At 50.5% G+C, this 10979-nt stretch overlaps 1 protein-coding gene across 1 annotated transcript; it reads left to right on the top strand.

Moving 5' to 3' along the window:
• The first annotated feature begins 524 nt into the window (after positions 1-524).
• On the top strand, positions 525-4629 carry LOC105808946 (melanoma-associated antigen D1). Its single transcript, XM_012642703.1, has one exon. It carries the CDS (start codon positions 629-631, stop codon positions 4187-4189), a length of 3561 nt encoding a protein of 1186 aa, XP_012498157.1. The 5' UTR covers positions 525-628; the 3' UTR covers positions 4190-4629.
• The last annotated feature ends 6350 nt before the right edge of the window (positions 4630-10979 follow it).

Below are 10979 nucleotides of genomic sequence, written 5' to 3'. Positions count from 1 at the left end.
GTCCTCAAGAGAGTAAACTGCCCCAACTTTCCACTTTCCCAAGACAGTGACTTGTGTGCCTTCTCCATTTCTTTGACTCATATATTAAATTATAATACAGGTAGCAGTCTACTAAAACTCCTGAATCCGTATTACATAAATGCGCTTTTTTCATTCCCCACCTCATATCTGAGCTCAGACCACACCATCTCCCCCCGTCTTGGATACCTTCCATATTTCCAGTGGTCTAATCCTATTCTATACTGCAGTAAAGTGATTTTTCTAAAACATGGATCTGTTCCTGTCAATCCCCTGTGAAAACTCATCCATGTAAAGTCTGACTAGTCTGTGCTTGGGGACTGGACAGAGTGAGAAGAGATCTTGTGTCAGCCAGGACTCTGGTAGACGCCCCTATGCAATATCCACTTGTGGTGGTCGGGGGCGGGGAAGGGGCGGGATTGAGCCCCCTTCCCCCTCCTCCTTACTGCGGAAAGCTGCAGAGCGAGAGCAGCACTCACTTCCTATTCAGCATTCAGCCGAGAGGGAGCCTCCGAACAGCCTGAACAGCCACGTAGGCATTCTCTTCTCTCTGGAGGAAAAGGCCCAGCAGCTGTCCGAGGAAAAGACCACCAGCTGTCAGCAAAGGGACATGTCGCAGCTAAGTAAGAATCTGGGTGATTCGAGTCCTCCAGCGGAGGCCCCGAAGCCGCCTGTCTATAGCCGCCCTACGGTTCTGATGCGGGCCCCGCCCGCTTCCTCCCGGGCTCCGCCAGTCCCTTGGGATCCACCTCCAATTGACTTGCAGGCTTCATTGGCCGCTTGGCAGGCACCCCAGCCTGCCTGGGAGGCCCCTCAGGGCCAGCTGCCCACCCCGGTGGCTCCCATGCCCCAGCCTCCAGCCCTAGGGGGTCCGATGGTCCAGGCTCCCCCACTGGGGGGCCCGATGGGCAAGCCTCCTACTCCTGGAGTGCTAATGGTCCATCCTCCGCCTCCGGGAGCCCCGATAGCCCAGCCTCCGACTCCGGGAGTTCTGATGGTGCATCCTTCAGCTCCCGGAGCCCCTATGGCCCACCCTCCCCCTCCGGGGACCCCTATGGCCCACCCTCCACCTCCGGGAACCCCTATGCCCCATCCTCCTCCTCCGGGCACCCCAATGGCCCATCCTCCCCCTCCGGGCACCCCGATGGTGCATCCTCCCCCTCCGGGGACACCGATGGCGCATCCTCCCCCTCCGGGGACACCGATGGCTCATCCTCCCCCTCCGGGGACACCTATGGCCCAGCCGCCAGCTCCGGGAGTCCTGATGGCCCAGCCTCTGACTCCGGGAGTCCTGATGGTCCAGTCTCCTGCGGGAGCCACGATGGCCCAGCCTCCGCCTCCGGGAGCCGTGATGGCCCAGCCTCCACCTTCAGCAGCACCGATGGCCAAGCCTCCAGGTCCTGGAGTCCTGATGATTCATCCTCCAGGTTCGAGAGCTCCGATCACCCAGCCTGCAGCTTCAGGAGCACCGATAGTGCAACCGGCTGCCCCACCTGCGCAGCCTATGGCTTCTTGGGCCCCGCAGGGTCAACCACTGATCCTGCAAATCCAGTCTCAGGTTATAAGGGCTCCTCCGCACGTTCCCCAGGTCCCGCAGGCACCCCCTGCGCAGCTGGCCACACCCCCCGGCTGGCAGGCCACCTCGCCAGGGTGGCAGGCCACGCCGCAAGGCTGGCAGGCTACACCCCTGACCTGGCAGGCCACGCAGGTAACCTGGCAGGCGCCAGCAATTGCCTGGCAGGGGCCACCGCCCATGCGCCAGGGCCCCCCACCCATCCGCCCTGGCCCACCGCCCATTCGCCCTGGCCCACCACCGATGATCCGCCAGGCTCCACCTGTGATCCGCCAGGCACCACCTGTGATGCGCCAGGCACCACCTGTGATGCGCCAGGCACCACCGCTGATCCGCCAGGCACCGCCGCCCATCCGACCTGCCCCACAGGTCATGGCCACCCAGCCACCTCTCTGGCAGACCCTGCCACCCCCACCTCCTTTGCGGCAGGCCCCGCAGGCTAGGCTGCCGGCCCCGCAGGTGCAGGCGGCGCCGCAGGTGCCTACGGCTGCAGCTGCTACGCAGGTACCCGCGGCGCCGCCCGCTGGCCTGCAGGTGCCCCAGCCTGTGCTGCCGGCCCCGCTGTCTGTCCCACTGTCTGCCCCGCAGGCTGTGCACTGCCCCTCCATCATCTGGCAAGCTCCGAAAGGCCAGCCCCCAGTGCCACATGAGCTACCGACGTCGATGGAGTTCCAGGAGGTGCAGCCAACTCAGGCAGTAGCCTGGCAGGCCCCGAAGGCCCCCACTCATTTCTGGCAGCCCCTGCCTGCCCAGGAGGCCCAGAGGCAGGCTCCCCCCGTTGTCCAGCAGGAGCAGCCCTTTCGGGGAGCCCCGCCCTCCCAGAAAGTCCTGCAAACTCAGTTACCCGCCCAGCAGGCCCAGCCCTCGGGTCCGCAAGCAGAGCTGCCTGCGGTGCAGCACCAATCCTCCTGGCAAGGCCCCCCAGCAGTCTTTCAGGCCCAGCCCGGAGCCCCAGTAGACTCATCAAATTTTCCCCGGGGCTCCGCTAAATCACTGATGACTCCATCAGGAGAATCCAGGGCCTCTTCTATAGAACCCAGGGGCTCTTCTAAAGAACGTAGGACCTCTTCGAAGGAACGGAGGGCCCCTTCAAAGGACCGCATGATCTTTGCTGCCACCTTCTGTGCTCCCAGGGCAGTTTCAGCTACACGAGCACACCTGCCAACTGCCTGGAAAAACCTGCCTGCCACATCGGAGACCTTCACTGCCACCTCAAGGGTCTTTCCCTCTACCTCCCACTTTCAGCCTGCCTCTTCTAATGCCTTTCTAGGCCCCTCTGCCACCCCAGAGGCCCCGAGGTCACTGCCATTTCCTCTGCAGGATCCCTTTGCCTGTGCAGAGGCCCTGCCTGCAGGCCCATGGGTTCCACAGCCCAATGTGAATGCCTCAAAGGCATCCAAAGCAGTGCCCACCATCCTGATGGCTACAGCAGCTGCCCCCCAGGCAACTGCCACTGCTCCAGAAGCCTCAAAGACCTCCGTCGAGCCCCCACGCCGCTCTGGCAAAGCCACCAGGAAGAAGAAGCATCTGGAACCTGAAGAGGACAGCCGCAGCCATACATTGGCCTTTCATGACTGGCACGACCAAAGGTCCTGGGAGAATCTGAATCTGAGTGCCTGGGCAGTCCAAAGCCCTATCCAGGTCTTGGGTGACTGGGAGCACCCAAGCATTCCCCACGGCCTGAATGGCTGGGAGGGCCCTAGTACCTCTAGGATCCTGAGTGGCTGGGAGGGTCCCAGCACATCTTGGGCCCTGAGTGCCTGGGAGGGGCCAAGCACTTCCAGGGGCCCGGGTATCTCTGAAGGCCCAGGTGGCCCTCATACCTTATTTATCTCTGAGGTCCCCTGTCTCTCTCAGAGGTCCAGTGCCACCCAGGATGAGGTGGAGGCACAGCCATTGTCTCCCCTGGATGAGAGAGCAAATGCATTGGTGCAGTTTCTCTTGGTCAAGGACCAAACCAAAGTGCCAATCCAGCGCTCAGAGATGGTGAAAGTCATCATCCCAGAATATAAAGATGAGTGCTTAGATATTTTCAGCAGTGCCAACAGTAAGCTGGAGTGTGCCTTTGGTTATCAGTTGAAGGAAACTGATACCACAAACCACTCCTATATTATCATCAACAAGCTGGGGCATCCTAAAGGTGATTTGGTGACATCCTATTTAGATAAGCCCAAGCTAGGGCTCCTGATGGTAGTCTTGAGCCTTATTTTCATGAAGGGCAATTGTGTCAGGGAGGATCTGATCTTTAATTTTCTGTTCAAGTTAGGGTTGGATGTCCAGGAGACAAATGGTCTCTTCGGAAATGCAAAGAAGCTCATCACCGAAGTGTTTGTGAGGCACAAGTACCTAGAGTACAGGCAAATCCCCTGCACTGAGCCAGCAGAATATGAGTTCCTCTGGGGCCCTCGAGCATTCCTCGAAACCAGCAAGATGCTCGTCCTGAGGTTTCTGGCCAAGCTCCATAAGAAAGATCCACAGAGCTGGCCATTCCATTACTTCGAAGCGCTGGCAGAGTGTGAGTCTGACGATACAGATGAGGATGATTCTGATGCCGGTGACGATCCGGGCAGCCCCACCAACAGTCCCCCTCCCCATTAATAAGTGAAGCAGAGATCTTGTTCATTTGTTTTTCCTGGGGCCACTGATGGGGGAGGGAGTATTTTGTTTCTGGTGTTTATGTTCCAGTTCCACGTGTGTAAGTTTGGATTTTTCCATTTGGTTCCATATCTGCCAAAGTTTTGTACATTTTCATGTGGTGATGATTTCAACTGGCTACTGTTCTCTTTGGTATTTTGGCATTTGTATTTTTAAGTGAAATCTGTGATTCTCTGTTTTGTGTTATAATTGTTATGTTTTGGTATCAGAATTGTGCTGGCTTTGTGAAATGAATTGAGAAGCTATCCATCTCATTCTGATACTGATTATGTAGCATTGTAATTGGTTGTTCTTTGAACGTTAAAATGACTCATCAGTAAAACTGTCTACAGAAAAGTAAATATCTATATCTTTATCTATATATAAATATACTTTCAGCATAACATGGAAGTGTTTGTCTTTATTCTCATTTTCACTCTAGATGGTGGAAGCCAAGTTTTGCCACGCTTTCTGAGTAGACACACACCAAGACTACTCTCAGTGATAGTAAACACCACCAGGAGGAAACAATTTCCCAAGGAAAGTGCGCCATTCATCTTTACGATGATGCAGTGATTGTGGCAGGTGGTGAAGCATAAAATTTCCATTAATCCAAAAGTAAAACTTCACAAGTCAGTGAGGCCAAATCAAGAAGGGGTCATGTGCCTCGTCTGATTTAATCCTCGCAATAATCCTTCAAAATAGGCATTTTGCAGGCGAAGGTGTAAGGTTCAAGGAGATTAATTAAATCACATGTGAGTTAGTGCCAAGCCGGTAAAGTTGTAATTTAAAGCAGAAAATTTCCTTTAAGAGTATGTAGGGTAGGAGGGCCATCCACCTGTGGGATTGCAGATAACCGGGTTTGTTAGCCATGTGGAGAGACTAGCAAAAGGGGCATTTGTCAGTCATGTGGCTTGGGGAGGGAGGGGGACGTGGGGTGATTGCCCAGCAGTTTACATTTGTCTCCCTATAAAATATCCAGGCTTATATCAGGGAAAAGGAAAAAACAGGCTTCCTCCAACCCTGTGGATTGCAAGCAGTAGCGGCTAGGTTAGGGAAGGCGGTGGGAGGGGGATTCCTAACAACACGGAGACTTAAGGGAAGCTCAGGGGATGGGTGGGAGTAGGGTAGGGTTAACCCTAACATACAGAGTGGGTCAGCTTGCAATGAATGAGGCTACTAAATAGCTGTGGTCCGCCCTTGGGTATAGAGTCTGGTGTTGGAAGGAGGGAACTAGGTGCGAACTGGCCTGACTGGGGAAAAGATACTCGCTTACACACCAGGACGGTGTACACAAAATGATTTTCCTGAGGACATACTCTCCCCTAGAAGGTGAGCATCAGCCCTGCTTGCCACCCGTACTGTCCAGTCGGAATCTAGAAACCCGTATATATAGCTTCACCGGGTAAAGCCGAAGTCCCAGGGAGTTAAGACGCGGTGGTGGAATTCTCCTGCCACCTAGTGGCCGATCAGCTATGCTACCGCTGCTTCTGCGGCTTCGGCCCCTTCTGGGGGGTTTAACCTCACACCCCGGGATACGTAGGTTGTGGCTACTACTTGCTTCATACCTTTCACCCATAACCTTACCTATATCTGTACTCAAACATTCATTCCTCCCCGCTCTTTTATCATAGGCCTCCTTTTCAAATCCAATCCAAGCTTCCCTCATTGATTGCTGCCATAGGTCCTGCAATATTGACCCTTAGGAAGCTGACTAGGACAGGAACTCTCAAGGCGCGCAGTCTGTCCCCAGCATCTGCAGATCCGAGCTTTCAAGGGCAGTTAGTCCCACCGCAGGACCTGCCAGGCTCCAAGAGATCTGCAAGTAGTGCCAGTGGCTGGGTCCTCCGGAAACTCGGAGGGAAATTCCTGTAAATTCCTTGGGTCAGAGAGTCCTGCACATCTGCCTACAATCAGTCTTTAGTTATTTTGATGAGACGACAATAACAACAAATCTCCATTGAAGGAGACAGCAATATCCCAGGTGAGAACTACCCGCAAAGGAAGTTTAGCTGCACAACAAAGTAGCACATGGGGTCTTGTATTTCTTGTTGTTTGTTTTTAGTTTATTTATGATTGTTTGTATAGTTTTCTCCAAATCATTTACTGGTAGGGTACTTGAGCAAGATGCTCTTTGTGGGAAAAATTTGGAAAGTAGCATCATATGTATGACTTCAGTGTCATACTTAAGGTGTGATCTGGCCCTGCTCCGTGGTAGAAAGACTTACCTCCCATTTACAAAGCTCTCTCTCACACCTCTCATTTATCTCATATCTGATGTACCTCTAATGACCTTCTCCAAGTAATGCCAAGGGCTGAAGGCCTAAATTTGATTACTTTGTAATGAGATATAAATTACAACGATAATGAAATCCGTCTGTTACAAATAACTAGACTAAATCAGCCAAATGTGCAACCGAAAAGTTTAAGAAAGAATACCTAATATTGTGAAGTAGAATACAGAAATCAAAGACCCAGAATATAGGAAAATACAGGGGAAAAAGAAGTAGGAACAAAATCAAGATCCACTTATTTGAAAGTGCTAAAATGTAGAAGTAGTGCAAAGCTTTTTACTATAAAATGGACAAAAAATAAAACTGTTGTAAGTTAATAAGCAAAAGGTATCACATGACAAAAATGAAAGAAATATAAATGGCAAATAACGGTTGACACTGTTCCACCTCATTAATATTTAAAACCAGAAATACTACATCAGTATTTTAGTTTTCATTTTTTAAACTGGTATACAATAAAACAAAACCCCATGGAACATCCAATGTTAATGAGGTTGTTATGGAACTGGAACTGTTATACACAATGGATGATGACATAAATTACTACAATTAGCCTTGAAATCAATTCAGCCAACTACATCTTCAAGAAGTTTAAGCAAATCAATACTGTTTTACCTTGAAATTCCTCATATGGAAATATATGTAATAGGAATAATCTGCAGTGAAGGCAAAAACTTCTTCACAAAGAGAGCTGCTTATGGAATTGGAGATTTATCAGGATATGTGCACCCATCTTATTAATACAACCATACTAGTGTCAAGGTGGTACTGAGAGTTGCTGATGAAAAGACCACCCACAGGCTTCCTGAAAAAATGACATGCAGTTTGTTCCAACACATGGAAAATGGAATACTGAGTGTCCAAAATTATTTGCCTTAGAGCAGAGTGCTTCCAATTTGTGCCTGAAAAGTTTAAAGGTGAGTGTGTGCAAACTCCCACCAAAGCTATACAGTAATCTCAATATAAGCCCTTTCACATGAAGCCATATGATTCCTAGTGAAGAGAAACTACAAAATAATTCTCATACAGTGTACTGCTATGTAGGGTGTTCAGATATAAGCAAATTAATATTTTAGGATATTTACCTTAAAAAGATGATATGTATTTTGGAATAATTTTACTCCAAGTTATTCCTCCCAAGAGCAATAGAGAAAAGGGCCAGTTGCATGTCAAAGCCACACATAAACCAACCTTATCAGCAAACATGAGTTACCAATCATGGCCATAATTGATGAAGTACATGCCGGGTCCCTATGGACCCAGTAACACCCATTTTACTGGACATGCAGCCCATGTTATTCATTTGCCTTCAAAGTTATGGGCACAACCACAACTCGGCACCTTTGCACCAACTGTCATAACATAAGAAAGGATAAAGGATCATTCCTTGCACCCCTGCATGCAGCTGCCAAAACTGAAAACCTGGCAGTCTGATTAGCTGTCAGATTATACTAGTTTTGCCACCTTGTAAAGTCAGTGTTTTTTCTTCTCTGCAGCCCTATGGCCATTGTTTCCTGCCTGGACTTGCCAGCTTCCCTTTTCATGATCTCTGTCTTCAGGCCTGCCCCTTAATCACACCTGCACATTGGCAGCCCAGTGGTCCCCACACCACCATAGCATAGAAGTCTAAACCTCATAATGCCTTGCCCTGTTTAAAGTGTTTCATGGCTCCCACTGTTCCTCGGTGGAAGATGTAGCCATTCTCAGCTCACTTTCCTCATTGTGAGGGTCACGGAGCAGCCAGTTAGAGGTGGGTTTACCTAAACAGGAATTTACAAATGAGGACAGGGGTCCCTCTGCTGGACAGTTCTAAGAAGTCCTCAGATTCTGAATTGAAAACCTAGGCATGCCAACAAGAAGGATCCTAAAAGAAAGAAGCGCCTGGCATTTATGGCCCAAGCTACATTTTCTGTGTGCAAGAAATTTATTTCCTCCAAATCTCCCAGTGAGTTCCATTGTGAATTACACAAGGGGATTTACACAACATTACTGGCCCAAGAGTTCAATTCCCTAATCCTGAAGATTCTGAAAGTTACATCTACCCCTTTCTGTTTAAGAGATGGTGGCTATGGGGAGCCTCCTTCATTATCAGATTCTCCTATTTTTCTCAGTGACACTGAAGAAGTCATCCTGACTGTCTCAGCATGATGCCCTTCTCTATGCCAATGGCATGGCTCTGCAAGCTGCCAATTCACCTCTGAATGACACTCCCTTTCTGTGCTGTCTCTTCTTCAGGGTGAGTTCAGCTTGTGAACCACTATTAACAGAGGCATTGGTGGTAATCAATAAACCAGCAATCATGGCAGAAGCATTTTCTGAACCTCCAAGACCTCCTCAAGCAAGCTCTATAATGGCTCAGAACATTGCACTGGAATAGAGCTGGGTGGGACCTCAAAGCTGTTTAATGTGAACAGTGGCTTTGTTAGCTTCTGTGAGACAGCCTTAAGAATATTTTATCTTGAAATAATTATGGATTCACAGGAAGTTGGAAAGATTGTACAGGGCAGTCTCATGTCCCCTTAATCTCCTTTCTGCCAATGTTTATATCATATAGAGCTATAGTACAATATAAAAGACATGGACATCAGTACCATTTGTAATGCTAGCTCAATGCTTTCTTATCACACATGTGGGTAGTGTAACTGTGATTGCCAATAAGATACAAGACTATTCCACCACCATGAAGATTTCTCTCCCACTACCCACGGCCACATATTCCCCCTCCATCCCTAACTTTTGGAAATCACTACTCTGTTCTCCAACGCTGTAATCTTGTCACATAGTATAAATGAAGTAATACCTTTGAGACTGGCATCTTTTCACTCAGCATTATTCCCTTTATATCCATCCACACTGATGCATGTATCAATAGTTCATTCCTTTTTAATGCTAATAAAACATTTACTGATCGAGGAGCCAAGATGGCAGATGAGAAAAGCCACCAGTCAGAGTGTCTCTGCAAAAAAGACAAATTGTAGAAGAAAGTGAAAAAAATAAACTAGCAAAAAAACATAGATTGGGTGAGGGTCGGAAGGAAGGGTGCCTGAAACTACAGGAGACTCCACAGGAAGATGTTGCGGAGGATAACTGGAAGGAGAAAGGTCCCTGAGAGGCTTGGAGACCAGCGAAAAGGGTAGGTGGAGCGGTTAACTTTTCCCTCCCTTGCATCTTGGATTGTTGGTGGGATCCTGAGCAGTTGGAGAGACTTGCCAACACCAGCCCAGAGACGGCTGCCGCTTGTGAGTAGTGAGCCTCTTGTGGACAGGGCACCAGACTCCCAGCACCTTCAGGACACCTGCCCACGCAGACCCGAGCCTATCAGCAGACGCCATATTGCTCCATTCTCTCCTTCCCCTTCCCTACCCGTGGGTGCCCAGAGAGACTGTTTAGCCATCACACGGAGGCATCTCCAAGGAACGGGACCCTTCCTTTTGGGGCCCTACAGCAGACTGAGGGGTACTAAGACAGTGAGCTCCCTACCCACCAGCCCTCCCAAGTGCTGCTTGCTTGGTGACTCCAGGAGAGCAGGGCAAATCTGGAGGTGGAGTGAAATCGATCCAGCTTGGGCACCCTATAGGTGATTCAAGACCAGCACCCCTCACCCTGGCAGGATCAGGTACTGACCTCCAGGGCCCAGGGGACAGGCCTGCAGACCAGACCCCGTACATCCAGGTGACGATCACATTGCTCCGGGTCACAGAAGGGAGATCTGTGAAAGAGCCTGCTGGGGAGTGTGTGACTTCAAGGGTAGATCAGCATGCCTGAGCGGCAACCATCCTCCCAAAGAGGGCTTTGCACCCAGCTCAGGCTGTGATCCTGGGTAGGGAATCTTCTGGCCCACATCACAGCCAGGGAATATACAACGGCCTGAGGTCCTCCTGGCTGGCAGAGGCCTGGGAGAGGCCACGGAGTGGGGGAGGGTGGAGGGGAGCAAGACCTGCTCCAGAGTGCGGGTCTTGGACAGCCCCAGCCCCCAAGCCCAGACTATTCAGCTGAATGGACCCATTTCAGCCCCTCCCAGCAGCTTTTCACAGAAGCAAAGAACAGACTTTTGACCCCTGCTAACAGCAGTTGTGGAGCCTGAGGGCAGGCTTACACAACCCAGCCCTACCCAGACTCACTCCCTGACCTGCCCCCACTGAGGTGCAGAATAAGGACACACTTGGAAGTCCTAGGGCCCCACTCATCCCCCAAGGCACAAGAGGGCTACTTCAGAGGAACAAGAGCTGGCTATAGGACCCCAAAACAGCACTGCAGCTTGCTCCTCCCAGCAAGTGCCACCTACTGACATGGAGGTCATTCTGCATACCCTTTTACTGAATCTACTGATTGATCATAAAGGGTGTGGTCGAATCTAACCCACAAACACCACCTACTGGCTCAGAGACTAAACAGGGCGTGTCATTATCCAAACAAAAATCTAAAGGCAAGAAGGAACAACTGATCCAGATGGGAAGGAA

The sequence above is a fragment of the Propithecus coquereli genome, unplaced genomic scaffold (genome assembly GCF_000956105.1).
Source record: "Propithecus coquereli isolate 6110/MARCELLA unplaced genomic scaffold, Pcoq_1.0 Scaffold184, whole genome shotgun sequence".
NCBI lineage: Eukaryota > Metazoa > Chordata > Mammalia > Primates > Indriidae > Propithecus > Propithecus coquereli.
The sequence above is the reverse complement of the archived record's forward strand: the minus strand, read 5'-3'. Positions and strand labels throughout refer to the sequence as shown.

Coding starts and splice junctions, on each gene's coding strand:
- LOC105808946 (XM_012642703.1), top strand. CDS start 629: ATGTCGCAGCTAAGTAAGAATCTGGGTGATTCGAGTCCTCCAGCGGAG.